The sequence below is a fragment of the Macaca mulatta genome, chromosome 15 (assembly GCF_049350105.2).
Source record: "Macaca mulatta isolate MMU2019108-1 chromosome 15, T2T-MMU8v2.0, whole genome shotgun sequence".
NCBI classification, from domain to species: domain Eukaryota; kingdom Metazoa; phylum Chordata; class Mammalia; order Primates; family Cercopithecidae; genus Macaca; species Macaca mulatta.
The window spans coordinates 46,243,196-46,259,641 of NC_133420.1; the positions used below are offsets into that span (position 1 = coordinate 46,243,196).

At 45.1% G+C, this 16,446-nt stretch overlaps 1 protein-coding gene and 1 long non-coding RNA gene across 15 annotated transcripts in view; one reads left to right on the top strand and one right to left on the bottom strand.

Moving 5' to 3' along the window:
* LOC106993642 (uncharacterized) overlaps positions 1-7,598 on the bottom strand; it is a 29,009-nt gene extending 21,411 nt beyond the window's left edge. The window contains exon 1 of one of the 2 annotated variants that reach the window (XR_003723171.2): positions 6,037-7,598. This is a non-coding gene — a long non-coding RNA (uncharacterized LOC106993642). The remainder of the gene's footprint in view (positions 1-6,036) is intronic. The other variant, XR_001439926.3, reaches the window with a different exon arrangement.
* SUSD1 (sushi domain containing 1) overlaps positions 1-16,446 on the top strand; it is a 136,158-nt gene that overhangs the window by 103,827 nt on the left and 15,885 nt on the right. For 7 of the 13 annotated variants that reach the window (XM_077968337.1, XM_015117072.3, XM_077968336.1 and 4 more), the window contains 2 exons: positions 9,500-9,596; positions 13,788-14,046. The exons of 2 other annotated variants lie outside the window; for them this stretch is intronic. In XM_077968337.1, the coding sequence (XP_077824463.1) occupies positions 9,500-9,596; positions 13,788-14,046 (356 nt within the window). The remainder of the gene's footprint in view (positions 1-9,499; positions 9,597-13,787; positions 14,047-16,446) is intronic. 4 more of the 13 variants (XM_077968338.1, XM_015117073.3, XR_013405649.1 and 1 more) reach the window with 2 other exon arrangements.

Consider the following 16,446-nt stretch of genomic DNA (forward strand, 5'->3'; position numbering starts at 1 on the left):
TTGAAGTTTGTAGTACAAAGTTGGAGACGTTGCTGAGTTTTGATGCAGATAAAATTTTCTTCCATTTTTGGTTCTTTTTGTTCATTTTGATGGGTTTTACATGGAGAAATTTTAACACATTTGTACTTACATTACTCTTTTTCTTTGGTTGATTTAATAGTTTACCTTCATTAGTGATATTAATCTTTTGATAAATATTACAAATTCCTACTCCAAGGCTATTTCCTCTTTTATTTTCTTTTCAATTTTTTTTTTTTTTTTTTTTGAGACTGAGTTTCATTATGTTGCCCTGGCTGGAGTGCAGTGGCCGATCTCGGCACACTGCAACCTCTGCCTCCTGGGTTCAAGCTATTCTTTTGCCTCAGCCTCCCAAGTAGCTGGGACTACAGGCATGCACCACTATCCCCGGCTAATTTTTGTATTTTTAGTAGAGATGGGGTTTCACCATGTTGGCCACGCTGATCTCAAACTCCTGACCTCAGATGATCCACCTAGTTTGGCCTCCCAAAGTGCCAGGATTACAGGCGTGAGCCACTGTGCCAGGCCTTTTCAATATTTTTTGACATTTAAACATTTAAAATTTTTATGTAATCAATTCTATTGATGCCTTTATAGTTTCTGCCTCTGGTCATGACAAGAAAAGCCTTTCTCACTCTGAAATCATATTAATTCTTATTCTTTAATATTTTCTTATCCTTCTTAATAGTTTTTCTTTTTGCATTTATTTTATTTTTTCTCTTTATTTTTTATTAAAAAAATTTTTTTTAGACATAGTGATCTCACTCTATCACCCAGGCTGGAGTGCTGTGGCACAATCAATCATAGCTTACTGCATCCTCAAACTCCTGGGCTCAAGCAGTCCTCCTGCCTCAGCCTCCCAAGTAGCCGAGACTACAGGTGCATACCATCACACCCTGCTAATGTTTCACTTTTTGTAAAGATGAAGTCTTACTGTGTTGCCCAGACTGGTCTCAAACTCCTGGGCCCAAGCAATCATTTTTGCCTAGGCCTCCCAAAAAGCTAGGATTATAGGTGGGAGTCACTGCACCTGACCTGCTGTTTTGCGCTTAAAATTAAGGTTTGGGCTGGGCACAGTGGCTCATTCCTGTAATTCCAGCGCTCTAGGAGGCTGAGGAGAGAGGACTGCTTGAGTCCAGGAGTTCAAGGCTGCAGTGAACAATGATCATGGCAGTGCACTCCAGCCTGGGCCACACAGTGAGACCACTTTCCTAAAAAAAACCCAGCAAAACACAAAAACCCCTCCAAAAAACCACTTAGGTTCATTTGGAATTTATTCTGATGTCTGATATAAGGCTAAATTTACATGGTAATTTTTCTCCCCAGCTGTAAGTCAGTTCCCTATCACCTTTGGAAATACTGACCATCCACGCCACCTGGTACATTTCTTTGGGTCTATTTCTAGACTGTCTAGACTGCTTTATCTGTCCTGTGCGTGTACTTTACTATTTCAATTGTTGTAATTTTATGATACATTTAATATGTTTTTTTTTTTTGCAGAGTAAATTCTCCTTCATTACTTTTCCCCACATTTCCCCCCATGTGGAAATTTCTTTTGTCATTTGCTTCTAGCAGAGGATGGATATTCCTGACATCCGAGAATGGTCATGAAGGTCTCTCTTCTGGTTCCTCTCCCATCTCACACACCCAGGGTGAAAGAGCTATACTTTCCAGCACAGGCAGGACCCATTTCTTGCCTTGGGTCTAATTCAGTTTAAATCAGTAACGAGGCTGATGGAAAGGAGAGCAGGTCTGCCCAGGATATCAGTTTGGGAGACAAGGAAGAGCACCTTGGAAAATTCAGCTGAAAGTCAAGTTTGTTTCGCCTCAAAATGTGACTGAGAACCAGCCTGATGAGACTTAGGCTTGTACGTTGGAGAGAAAAAGTAGACAGTTTAAAATATAAGGCAGGGGCATGGTGGCTCATGCCTATAATCCCAGCACTTCGGGAGGCTGAGGTGGGTGGATCACCTGAGGTCAGGAGTTTGGGACCAGCCTGGCCAACATGGTGAAACCCTGTCTCTACTAAAAATACACAAATCGACCGGGTGTGGTGGTGCATGCCTGTAATCCCAGCTACTCGGGAGGCTGTGGCAGGAGAATTGCTTGAGCCTGGGAGGTGGAGGCTGTAGTGAGCTGAGATCGCACCATTGCACTCCAGCCTGGGCGACAAGAGCTAAACTCAGTCTCAAAAAGCAAAAAAAAAAACCAAAAAAACAAAAAATAAAATATAAAGTGGGGAGGCCTTAGGCAAACAGAGCAGAAAATGGTCTCAAAGTCACATGTTGATTGAACCAGATGACCGTGGTGCCTTGAAAGCTGTGACCCTAGATTGGGAAAGAGCAACGTCACCTGGACCAAGCAGGGGGATGGCCTCCCTGCTCTGTCTGCAATTGCCTCTTCTGAGCTCAGTGAGCACTTTGCTCTGCTGCTCCTGGGTGGTTTTAAAATGTTAGCCAAGAGATTAGAGGAACTAGAATTATTACTCTTGGGGAAGAACAAAGAGGAGTAACTTAAAAGAGCCAGTGGAGGCAGGGCGGGCGGGCGGGGGGCTGCTCGGAGTTGTGACACAGAAAAGAGTAACCAGTTAATCTCCACCTGGGCTGAGAAGTGGAAATACGTAATAGAAAACGTTAATTTTACTGTGACAACAAAACATCACAAGTGAAAGGGCATTTCAGTGATGGCAAAGGGCCTGAGGGCAGTTAGATCTCAAAGGGAAGGGGTATGTTCCCAGGGCACATGTGGGGGCTTTTCCTCTCTCCTCCATCACTGCCGCAGGAATCCAGCTGTTGTCTTCTCAGCTGTATCCTAAGGAATCTCTCTCTGGACTGCTCTTGAAAATAGCATAGACTTTCATTTCAACAAACGAGTGATGTGAGGCCTAGACTCTAAGCAGAGGCTTTTCCAGGTGACCTCCTGGGGCACCTGGCAATCCCACAGGTTCAGGAAAAACGTGATCTATGCTGCAGTGTCTAAGAGACCCTGGGAGAAATTCTAGACTTAACACTGTTTCATAAAGGCCACAAAGTTCTCTTCCTCCTCCACCTGGTCTTAAAGCCTGGGTTTCTCGGTGGTCCGCCCTTGGCCCCCATCTGTCCTCAGATACACCGTCTCCCTGGTGGCCAGTTTCGCTCCTCCCCGTAAGCTGCCTCTGTGTCTCCACCACAGGGTTTGCTCCCAGGCTTCAGACCTACGTTTCTAACAGCCTGCTGGAGGATTCCTTACACACTTCAGCCTGAACGGACCTAGAAGCGAGCTGCTGCTCGTCTTCCCAAGACTTGGTAAATGACATCACCACTGACTTGGTTGCCAGATTCCTGCCGTCTCTCCCTTGAGCAAGGCTTCCGTTTGTCCCCTCTTGTCCATTCTCTGTGCTGTCACTTGCAGCAGACCTCAAGCACTTCCGACCTAGATTATTGGACAACCTGTGTTTTTGCCCTTTTTCTGTTCATCTTTCGATCAGCTCTCTAAATTGTATTTTTGTGCAGATCTGCTAAAATTTTTTTTTCTTTTTTTTGAGACAGGGTCTAGCTGTTGCCCAGGCTGGAGTACAGTGGTGCAATCTTGGCTCACTGCAATCTCCACCTCCCGGGCTCAAGTAATCCTCCCATCTCGGCCTCCTGAGTAGCTGGGATCACAGGTGCACACCACTGTGCCTGGCTAATTTTAAAAATTTTTTGTAGAGGCGAGGTTTCACCATGTTGCCCAACCTGATCTTGAACTCTTGGCCTCAAACAACCTGCCTGCGTCAACCTCCCAGAGTGCTGGGATTACAGGCATGAACCACTGCACCCAGCCTGCTAAAAATCTTTAAACGGCTTCTCATTACTTCCAGAACCTCAGATCTCTCAGATCTGACCCACACCTACCCCTCTAACCTGACCACCTACTTCTACTCTGCCAGACCTCAACCTTTCAGCCAGGAACTCCGTGTAGTTCTGTCCCTCCCTGCCGCAACCTCATGCCTCTGCAGATGTCTATTTCCATGTTTGATAGGCTCAGCTCCCTGCCTTCAGTTAGATGTTGCTCCTCACATCCACAGCGCTCTGTGTATAACTCCATCACAGCTCTTTATAAAACTGTCTTCATGATTACACTCCAAGCTCCCGGAAAGCAGAAACCATGTCTTCCGTGATTGTCTCCCCGAGCCTAGCACAGAGCCTGGGCAGAGGTGGCTAATGAGTGTTTGTTGAATGCAGATATATGAATAATATATATGGTAGTGCTTTTAACAACTGTAAAGGTCCAGGCAGGTCTAAGTTTTTATTTATTATAATTTGAGATTGAGGGTTTCTACCCCAAAGCTATTTTCTAATCTGGTAAATACAGTCTTGAGAATCTATTTTGGCCTCAGAGTCCTTCGGTTCATAGTGGCAGGGTTTAGGGCTAGGGTGGGGGGATGGGGGAGGCATTCATACATATATTTTTAATATATCTTTCTCTTTCCTTCCATCATGCCCTTCCTCCCTTGCCCTACTGAGCTGATGCAGTGATGGACTTTGAAGGAGGGGTGGTTTAGTCCAGGGTCTAAAGGGAGTTCTTAAGGCAGTTCGTCCTGCTGTCCTCACTGTCTCCACCACCCAAGCGGTTTAGGATGTGCCTGGAATTACAGCAATTCTTCTTACACAAATGCATAAGGACCGCTTCCCTACTATGTCCACTTGGCCTAGCACCAGAATTCCTGCCAGTACACAGCTGAGGGTTCTGCCCTTCCACAGAATACCAAGGCGCTGGATGCATTCTATAGTCAGGGCTCTTTCGGTTGCAAGGGACAGAAACCCAACTCCAACCAGCTTAAGCAGGTGGAATTTGTGGGATCACAGAACTGGGAAGGCCAAGGATGGATCTCGCTTGGAGACAGCAAGCTCCAGCCACACGTGATGTCACCACGGCCCCATTGCTCTTCCAGCCATGAGGCCCTCTTTCTGCCAAATTCTTCCAGCCAGACTTTGGAGGATGGACATTGTACTGTTGGCCTACCTGGTACTTACAATCTAAGAAGAAGAATAAAACCCTCCAATCTTCTAGGCCTGGCGTGGTGGCTCATGCCTGTAATCCCAGCACTTTGGGAGGCAGAGGTGGGCAGATCACCTGAGGTCAGGAGTTTGAGATCAGCCTGGCCAACATGGTGAAACCCCATCTCTACTAAAAATACAAAAATTAGCTGGGCATGGTGGCACATGCCTGTAATCCCACCTACTCAGGAGGTTGAGGCAGGAGAATTGCTTGAACCTGGGAGGCAGAGATTGCAGTGAGCCAAGACTGTGCCACTGTACTCCAGCCTGGGTGACCGAGCAAGACTCCATCTCCAAAAAAAAAAAAAAACAAACCCAAAACAACAAAACAACAACAACAGCAACAACAACAAACAAATAGCAAAAACAAAAAGCCTCCAGTCTCCTACAGTTAAACAGATTGCTCTTTTTGAGCCATCTTCTGACTGGGGAATGGCAATCCATGATCCCTGGGCCCTGGGCCAGTGGGGTTTTGGAGTACTGGGAATGCGGGCCCCATAAGAACCATGTGGGAAGGAGAAGGGCCGCTCTCCACAGAAAAAGGGATGCTGAGCACATACATATAAAGTATGTAGCATATGAAAAGACAACGTGTATGAACTCGGAGAATCTCAGGCACAGGGTGTCCCATCTTTGGGAGTTTCACAATGACAGGGTTGTAGCTTTCCGTGGTCTCTTCCGCGTTTGTTTTCTTTCAAGCCCCTGTGCATTCAGCAGAATGCCTCTCCAGCCCTGACTTAGGGACACTGCCTCTTTTGCCTGGCTTCTGTTGCCACCCTCTGTCCTGTGAGGAACCCTCTTTCTATATCACAAGTCACAGCCCCCTGAATGGCATTTCCTGTGTGCTCAAGTTGGGAAGGAGCTAAACCTGTCCCTATGACCTCTCTCCTGGGGTCATTTCTGAGTTTTTTCTTTTCTATTCATCCCTTCCCTTTGAACCTGCTAATTAAGAGATATTTGTTGTTTGACACCCCCAGGACCCCCAAGCTCTGTTCCTTACCGTCTCAGGCTGGGGATGGCACAGAGGTCTCTCATTCCTCAGGGATTTGTAATTCCAGGTTTCTCCTTCTAGGTCATGGTTTAATCTCAGGCAAAGTGAACACAAGCATTGTCATAGCCTGGCAATGTAGCAAAGGAGACTTTGGAGTCAAATTACCCTGAGTCCCACACTTGGCTCAGCTGGCCGTCTTCTAGTGGTGTGACTCAGCCGGCCTGAGCCTTGATTTCCTCGCTGATAAGATAGAGATGATTGTCACGCAGAGCTGCTGTGAGGATTTGTTGAAACAGCAGAGGCAAAGTTCCTAGCATAGAATTGGCAACTAGTAGCTCAAGTGATATTATACAGATGCCAACAGGCGCCGAGGGCTGCTGTGCTCCAGGCACTGTTTTATTCTCTTTACTTGTGTGGACTCATTAACTATTATTGTTAATCATTATTAATTGGCTCATTAATTCCCTCAGAGGTAGAGGTTGTTTTTACCTCTATTTAACAGATGAGGCTGCTGGAGCTGTAAGTGATAGAACCAGGATAGCAACCTAAGTCCTATGTTCCTACCCACTACATCATACTATCTCTGCAGTTAACTGCAGTCTAGCTTCTCTGATGTGAGCCACACTGGGTAGACCTCTAACTCTGCAGTAATTGTGGCAAGTGGATCATTTTCTTGGAGTTGATGGGTTTGTAAAATCTTTGGGTATTCAATGTTTTTATTTTTATTTTTATTTATTTTTTTATTTTTTATTTTATTTTTATTTAATTTAATTTTTTTTTTTTTGAGACGGAGTCTCGCTCTGTCGCCCAGGCTGGAGTGCAGTGGCCGGATCTCAGCTCACTGCAAGCTCCGCCTCCCGGGTTCACGCCATTCTCCTGCCTCAGCCTCCCGAGTAGCTGGGACTACAGGCGCCCGCCACCTCGCCCGGCTAGTTTTTTGTATTTTTTTAGTAGAGACGGGGTTTCACCGTATTTTTATTTTTTGAGACAGAGTCTCGCTTTTTTGCCCAGGCTGGAGTGCAGTGGCACGATCTTGGCTTACTTCAACCTCTGCTCCCAGCTTCAAGCGGTCCTCCTGCCTCAGACTCCCAAGTAGCTGGGATTACACGGGTGTGCCACCATGCCTGGCTAATTTTCGTGTTTTTTAATAGAGACAGGATTTCACCATGTTGCCCAGGCTAGTCTCAAACTCCTGACCTCAAGTGATCCGCCCACCTCTGCCTCCCAAAGTGCTAGGGTTACAGGCATGAGCCACGGTCCCTGGCCAGTGTTTTTAAAGTAGAGTTTGTTAATTCACTCAAAGCTAATGGAAATTTGCCAGATCTATTGGTAGAACCAAATCTTCAAGATACTCCAAGGTGAATGAGAGAGGTGTGTAGCAGAGCATGAGTTCAAATTCTGACTCTACTACTTGCTAATTGTGTGGCCTTTGGACAAGTAACAATCTCTCATGTATCAATTTCCTCATCTATAAAATGAGTTTTTCTAAGATAATAACTGTACTTGTTCCACCTCTGAGTTTAGGGAAATTGAAGAAGATACATAAACGTTAGAGAGGGATCAAAGTAATCAGTTTTATTGCTGGTAAAACTGGTTTGGGTCTGAGGCTTTTTTTTTTTTTTTTTTTTTTTTTTTTGAGACAGAGTCTCACTCTGTCACCCAGGCTGGAGTACAGTGGCATGATCTCGGCTCACTGCAACCTCCGCCTGCCCAGTTCAAGTGATTCTCCTGCTTCTGCCTCCCGAGTAGCTGGGATTACAGGCGTGTGCCATCACGCCCAGCTAATTTTTGCATCTTTAATAGAGACAGGGTCTCACCGTGTTGGCAAGGCTGGTCTCAAACTCCTGGCCTCAGGTGATCTGCCTGTCTTGGCCTCTCAAAGTGCTGAGATTACAGGCATGAGCCACTGCACCTGGCCAAAATGAAGCTTCTTGAACTTCCTCCCATACCTACACTTTGTGCCCCACCTGTGGGGAAGTTGAAGCTATAGTGCAGTGGTCCCCAACCTTGTTGGCCCCAGGGACTGGTTTCATCAGAGACAATTTTTCCACGGACTGGGGTGGGTAGAGGGATGGTTTTGGGATAAAATTGTTCCACCTCAGATCACCAGGCATTAGATTCTCATAAGGAGTGCACAACCTAGATACCTTGTATGCACAGTTCACAATAGGGTTCACGCTCTCGTGAGAAACTAATGCTGCCACTGATCTGACAGGAGGTGGAGCTCAGGCGGGAATGCTTGTCCACCTGCTGCTCACCTCCTGCTGCGTGGCCTCGTTCTTAACAGGCCACAGACTGGTACTGGTCCACCACCTGGGGTTGGGAACCCTGGCTATAGGGCAAATGTAGACCAGGCTTCAGGCTTACCTTGACTCAGGTTTGCCTAGAGATGGACAGTGGGACTAGAAGGTGGGAAATCACCTGTTCTGCCTTCAGGCAGCCCCACCTCACAAAAAAAAAAAAAAAAAGAAAGAAAGAAAAATAAAAAAAATAAGAATGGGTCCACGTGGGAGCTAGCTGTTTCACAAATCACAGGGATGGATGGAAGGCCAGGTGCAAGCTCTTTTCCCAATACTTTGGAGAGGGAAAAAGTTCCTACCTTGCATGGGTAGGAACCCCACGAGAGGGAGCAAATGATTGCTTCTACAAACATCATCCACTTGGTAGCCCTGTTGAGATTAAGTAAGATGAGGCATATGTACAACACCTCTAGTGTGAATGGTTAGTGCCCAGTATGTCTTACTTAGCATGTTACCCACAAGGCAGAATGGCAGTTAGCACATTTATACCATGACTAACTACCAGTGAGGTGCAAGAACGCTGGTGTCAGCCAGTCAGTGTAGTTTCCTCCTGATGGGAAACCTATTTGGGAAATCTTGTTGCTGGGAGCGTGAAAATAAGGACAGAGAGCTCTGTGATTATAAAGGATATAGAAGGCTGATGTGGTGGTCTTCCCCACCAAATAGGAATCTACCCACCAAGCAAACTGTAATGCCCGCCACATCTATCCTCTGCCAGTGCCACAGTATACTCATCACTTCTTTTTATTGTGGCAAAATACACATAAGATGTGCCATTTTAACATCTTGAAGCACACAGTTTATTGGCATGTTGTGCAACCATCACCACTGTGTATTTCCAAGATTTTTTCATCACCCCAAGGAGAACCTCTGTGACCATTAAGCAATATGTTCCCATTCCCTACATGCCCCTTCCACCCCCAGCAATCTCTTCTTTCTCTGTGAATTTGCCTATGTTAGATTTTTCATCTAAGTGGAATGGTACAGAATCTGTCCTTTTGTGCCTGGTGTATTTCACTTAGCATGATCATCCACATTGTGGCATGTACAGAATAGGCGCCTCGCTTCTGAAATTAAAACTTTCCTTTTAATAGCCCTCACGAGGACCTCTTTTGTCCTGCTTTTTACTTGTTCCGATCACACCCCTTCTCTTCTTTTCAACATGTTTTCAGAGCCTCCCCTGCCGGAAGTAGAATTTTTTACGGTGCACGGAGGACCTCTACCACGCCTCAGACTGAGGAAAGCCAAGGAGAAAAATGGACCAATCAGGTCAGTAGCTGTCCTTTCTCCATGGTTGCCCAGTGATCCCCACGGAGTGATTTGGAAACTTTGATTTTGGTGAGGAGAAGACTTCTGTGTTGGTGGCTGTACTTGGGTTGTTAGAACAATGCAGCTGGGGCCTCTTTTGTTTCCTTGGGTACAGAGTGGCCTTTAATCCCAACCAGCATCCTTTCTAATGGAGAGAGAGACTTTTTTTTTTTCTTTGAGATGGGGTCTTACTCCCATCACTCAGGCTGGAATACAGTGTTGCGATCTCAGCTCACTGCAACCTCCACCTCCTGAGTTCAACTGATTCTCCTTCCTCTGCCTCCTGAGTAGCTGGGATTACAGGTGTGCGCCACCACACCTGGATAATTTTTGTATTTTCAGTAGAGACAAGGTTTTGCCATGTTGGCCAGGCTGGTCTCGAACTCCTGACATCAGGTGATCCACCTACCTTGGCCTCCCAAAGTGCTAGGACTATAGGCGTGAGCCGCCGCACCTGGCCACATAGAGAGACTGCTAAAGGACCATATATACAAGCATTTGGGCAGTTTAGCTCAAGAAATTAAATCCATTCCTTTGGTCACTGGGCAAACATGGGTTACGTGCTTAGGACATGTCACGATTGTCCTTTGCACTCATGTCTCATAATATATCCTTTATGGATGGGGGGTCAGGGGCATCATTCCATTTCTCAAAGGCAGAATATGTTGCCCTGTATGTAAGGTTGATCTTGCGGGATGTGCAGTGGTTTCTGAAAAGATCATTTAGGTAAATCTTTTTGTCTTTTCTCGTATTGAGTTATGGGCAAGACACTGTGTAATTAATGACTGCTTCTGGGATTCCAGATGGCATTAGGATGGAATTAATTTACCTCAGTTGGAGGACTACACTGTGTTCAGTTAAATAGTTTATTTGCAAAGGTCACGGCAGGATTAGGAAAGTAGCATCAGTCCCTTTTTTAGAGAGGAAGATTGAGGTTGGAGTGGAGAGATGAACAGCTTGCTCACAGCACCAGGTCAAGGAGCTGAAAATGTACATGGCCTCACCAACCTTGCCTTTGTCTCTCCTGACCCTTCAGTAAAATCAAGGTTAAAAAAAAAGCGAGATGTTATAAAATTACAAAAAAGAAAGTCTGGTGATATTATCTGTATATCCATTTATAATAAAACTTAGGGTTTTCCTGCTTTTAGATTCATTTAAATTCAGTAAATGTGCAAAGATCTTTCCAGGGATGGACATTGTATAAATTGTTCTGATTCTTGACAAATTACCAGAAGGCATTGTAATTCTGTCATTATAAAGAGAACAGAAGTTGTGAGGTCACTTCCTGAGAGCATTTGCAAGAACAAATGTGACATTTATGTCAAATAATGACATAATGCAAAAAGAAAAGCCAAATGACAGCTTACCTTTGTGGCTAGATGCTGGCCAGCGCCTCCAAAACAGGAAGTGGAGATCTGTGAGTCATTCGAGGGAGTGTGGTAGTGAAAAAGAGGAGAAAAGTCCTTCCAGAACAGTCATATTCCAAACAGCCACAGTTGCTTCTCTAACGTCACATGGCTAATTACCAGCAGGCAGAATGGTTTCCTAAGCCTGACTACCTGGTTTGAGCTGGGGGGTAGCGGCTTTGCCAGTGTGTGAGACAGGCCTGAGTCTGCTCTTGCATGGTTTAGGGACAATGTCTTGGGGTACATAATGGAGCAAGGTCCCTGGGACCAAGCCTCTCCTGAGCTTGCTGATGTTAGGCAGAGGATGGAGCCTGTTGCTGGGGTGCCTTAATGCTCGTGTCTCCCACACCTGCCAGATAATAGGAATCACCTGGGTGCTTTATCAGCGATACAGATTCCCAGACTCTACTCCTAGAGATTTTGATTCAGTAGGTCTGGGATGAGGTCGGGGAATTTGTATAATAATCAGGCAACACAGCTGATTACGATCAGGCTAATTGGGAAGCTGCTTCATACTCTGTCAGTGATGCCTCTAGTGAGCAATGTACAGAACCAAATGGGCACAGGTGAGCCTTGACCACCACCACCTGCATGGAAAGATGAGAGGGATTTGAAGATGTACTTATGGACAGCATGGAGGTGCTGCAACATTTACTGTCTTACCTGCGGCTATGACATAGGGATGTTTTCAAGTCTCGGGGCAAGTTTGTTGTTACAGGTGTTCCCTATAGGCAGTGGATGCTTAATAAATGTTTACTGGTGGTGACAACTTATTGCCCTGCAGGTTTTACTTTGTCTCTTTTGTAGAAAGCCCTTGGCTGAAAGTGAGCCAAGACTTTATGAAAATCAGGACGCTTGGCCAGGCACGGTGGCTCACACCTGTAATCCCAGCACTTTGGGAGGCAGAGGCAGGCGGATCACTTGAGGTCAGGAGTTCAAGACCAGCCTGGCCAACATGGGGGAACCGCATCTCTACTAAAAATACAAAAACCAATTAGCCGGGCGTAGTGGCGCGTGCCTGTAATCCCAGCTACTCAGGAGGCTGAAGCAGAAGAATCGCTTGAACCTGGGAGGCAAAGGTTGTAGTGAGCTGAGATCACACTGCTGCACTCCAGCCTGGGCAGCAGAGCAAGACTCCCTCCTAAAAAAAAAAAAAAAAAAAAGAAAGAAAGAAAGAAAAGAAAGAAAATCAGTGCCCCGAGGATACCTAGGATGTCTGGGAACCTAGTGGGGGGAGACTTTCCATATCCAACACCCACTGTGGAGGTGGGCTCCCTCTTCTTAATCTCATGATTCATGGGCTCTTAGGAAGCAGGAGATAGGGCATTTGGCATGTGAAGCAGGAAATTCAAATTTACTGGTAAAATAGAATTACATGGCCTAATGAGTTTTGGAAATTACCCTAATCATATTTCACACTGATGTATGCTTTTCTTCTTTTCTGAAATTTCAACTCAAGAATCATTCATTGTTGGTGGCGGAGGGGCGGGGCGGGGGTCGGGGGGGGCTATCATTACCAAAGAACTGTGCAAGGATTTGCAAGAATACAAGAGTCAGTCATTCAGATCCCTGCTATCAAGCCTGATAGAGACAGCAGATGCTCAACACGGTACTAGAGGCAGGAGCTAAGTACTGGATAGATGGGAATTGAAGGGAAGCGTGATCCATTCTCAGTGCATTTTTATTCTCACACTTCCTTTCACTGCTAGGCTTTCTATTTGATGGGATGAATAATGAAACACATAACAAAAACAATACCCATTTGTTAGTGTGTTTTTCTGTCCACAATTGGGGAACAGTTTTTACAGTGCATACATGACATATTACTGTTCTGGCTGTTTCAGGATGTTGTCAGACTGGATTAACTCATGGTGACTCTGCACTCTTGGCGTCTCATTTATTTCACATGAACTTTGGTATCAGCCCATGAACTGTAGGGAATGTAAATCACATGAGTTCTGTTTCAGGTCACCACATGATTGTCTGCAGCCTTTTTTCCGGACTTAGTACATTCACTGTGGTAGGCACTCGGTCTCCATGTGACTGCTAAACCCTTTGCACAGCTGGGCTTTATTTGCCCACGTGAAAATCACTGATTAGGTCAACTTGATGACACACACACAGCACAGGGCAGTGATATGTGCAACAACTTCTCCCAGCTAAACAGGATGTACTTGGCATCTCTCTGCAGCCAGAACTTGGAGAGGTCCCTTGCCCCGTGTCATCTGGCATTAACCCTTTAGGTTCAAACTGGAATTGCATGATGGTTGGAGCTGTCAGACCATAAATCCCACATGGGCCAGGACTTTTTCTTGTCTAGTGTTGTGTCTCCAGTACCTAGAAAGAGGCTTATCTCGGCTGGGTGCAGTGGTTCACACTTGCAATCCCAGCACTTTGGGAGGATGAGGTGGGTGGATCATGAGGTCAAGAGACCGAGACCAGCCTGGCCAACATGGTGAAACCCCATCTGTACTAAAAATACAAAAGCTAGCTGGGCGTGGTGGCATGCGCCTATAGTCCCAGCTACTTGGGAGGCTGAGGCAGGAGAATCACTCAAACCCGGGAGGTGGAGGTTGCAGTGAGCTGAGATTGCACTACTGCACTCCATCCTAGTGACAGAGCAAGACTCCGTCTCAAAAAAAGAAAAAAAAAAGGCTTATCTCATAGCGGGTATTCAATAAATATGAATGAATGAATGAACTCCCCATGCAAGGGTCTGATGGACACTTCCGTTTTTTTCTTCCAGTTCATATCAGGTGTTAGTGCTTCCCTTGGCCCTCCAAAGCACATTTTCTTGTGATTCTGAAGGCACTTCCTCCTTCTTTAGCAACGCCTCTGATGCTGATGGATACGTGGCTGCAGAACTACTGGCCAAAGATGTTCCAGATGATGCCATGGAGATACTTATAGGAGACAGGCTGTACTATGGGGAATATTATAATGCACCTTTGAAAAGAGGGAATGATTACTGCATTATATTACGAATCACAAGTGAATGGAATAAGGTATCTTTCTTTCCAAGCTCTTCTGAACTCTGTGTTTTCTTCTTCGCATGAAATTCAAATGTTTGAACATTTGTTTTCCCAGTACTTGAGAGGGACACTGCATGTGACAATCATAAAATATGTGTGAATACTTTGCCTTTATGAAGGATGGACAGGTGAAACCCTTACAGACGATAGGCATTCTGAACCTCCTGGGGGACCTTGCTGAATCAGCATTTAGACTGACCTGGTTTTTGTTTTTACCTTAAGCTTTACAGATGCCCTCATTCTATTGCACTACTGGAGTGTAAGTTGGAAAGAAACATCTAGATTCTCTCTTAACTTCCTTGTGCCCCTGCCAGGCTGCTGCCTCTCTCATTCTCCTGGGATGCAGAAGATTAGGCACAGCACTGGCCTGCTTTTTGCTTACATCCCTTCTGCGACTATGGCATAGGTACCATTTTCCCTTCCGCAGTGCTTAGAAAGGCTGGTGCTCTTCCAGCAGTGGCTTTTTCCTGAGACATGGAACTCAATATTCATTACATAATTAGGAAACATCATGTTGCTGTATTGATCAGTCGGGGATGGAAGACCTGGAAGAACCATTGTGATGGTTGACCTAGGAGAACCCTAAGCTTGTTGTAAATTCATATGGGTTGGTAATGAAAACTAGAAGGATTATATTAATGGTAATACAAACATCTCTTGACTGATGAATTTGAGATAAAATTATGTTGTCATTTTGAGTGTAAGGTTCATCACATATTTAAAACTGAGACACTCTATTAAATTCTGTGTGGGATGCAAATGTAATGTGTCGTGAACATGCTTGCTATAAAACCAATAGTTACTTGTAAGACTGTTCAAGTATCAAAGATGTCTAGCAGTGCTTTGTGACAATAATGTAGGAATAAAGAAAGGAAAGTTAAAGCCCAGAAATATATTGCCCTGAACTTACTAAAAAGGTATTTACAACTTAGACAAGGCCTTTTCATTAGAAAATTACTTGGGGTTCCTGACTTGGAGTTTTTAGCCATAGACAAAACACTGACAGTACAACATGAGTGAAATTTAGAGATGGTTCAGAGAGCTATTGTCCTAGATTAAGACTTTGGTTGGGGAGGGTGTATTAGTCAGCTTGGGCTGCTATAGTGAAATATGGTAGACTGGGTAGCTTAGGCAACAGACATTTATTTCTCACAGTCTGTGCTGGGAAGCCCAAGATCAAGGTGCCAGCTGATTCAGTTCCCCAGTGAGGACTGTCTTCCTGGTTTGTGGACAGCTGCCTTCTTACAGTGTCCTCACATGGTGGGGATTGAGTGGGTTGGGGAAAGCTCTGATTGCTCTTCCTCTATTTATTAGGACACTTATCCCATCATGAGGGCTCCATGCTCATAACCTCTTCTGGATCTATTTCTTTCCCAAAGATCCTGCCACCAAATACCATCACATTGTAGATTAGGGCTTCAACATGTGAATTCAGGGCAGGAGGTGGGTGGTGAGCAGGGGCATAGACATTTAATGCATAACAGAGGGAATGAAGTTGGAGGTTAGGACAAGAATTCTGGTTTATTAGCCAGGCATGGTGGTGTGTGCCCATAGTCCCAGCTACTTGGGAGGCTGAGGCAGGAGGATTTCTTGAGCCTGGGAGGCAGAGGGTGCACTGAGCTGAGATCATGCCACTGCACTCCAGCCTGGGCAAGAGAGTGAGACCCTGTCTCACACATACACACAAAGAATTCTGGTTTATAGGAAACTTTCCTGTGATGTCACTGATACTCTTTTTCATGTAGCTGGAAAAAAGAATATATGCTTATTCTTTAGGATGTTAGAAGAGATGAAAGGGCTTTGAAAAAACTTATGTTTGGATCTACATGTTTGAACTGCGATGACTTTCCCATGGGTTTCAACTATATTTGTGTGATATTACAATAAAATCAGTAGTGATTTAATTTTAATTTCTAATTGTGGTAAAATATATACAATATAAAATTTACTGTCTTAACCATTTTAAAGTGTCATTTGATGGCATTAAATTCATCCACATTGTTGTGCAACCAATGTCCAAAACTCTTTTTATCTTGCAAAACAAACTTTATACCCATTAAATGACTCCCCATTCCTTCCTTCCCACAACCTTTGGCAACCAACATTCTACTTTCTGTCTTTTTTTTTTTTGAGGCAGAGTCTTGCTCTGTTGCCCAGGCTGGAGTGCAGTGGCGCGATCATAGCTCACTGCAGCCTCAACCTCCTGGGCTCAAACCATACTGGTGCTTCCGCCGTCTGAGTTAACTTGGACCACAGGTGCACACCATCATGCCTGGCTAATTTTTAATTTTTATTTCTTGTAGAGATGAAGTCTCTCCATGTTGCCCAAATTCCTAGGCTCAAGTGACCCTCCCACCTTCACCTCCCAAAGTG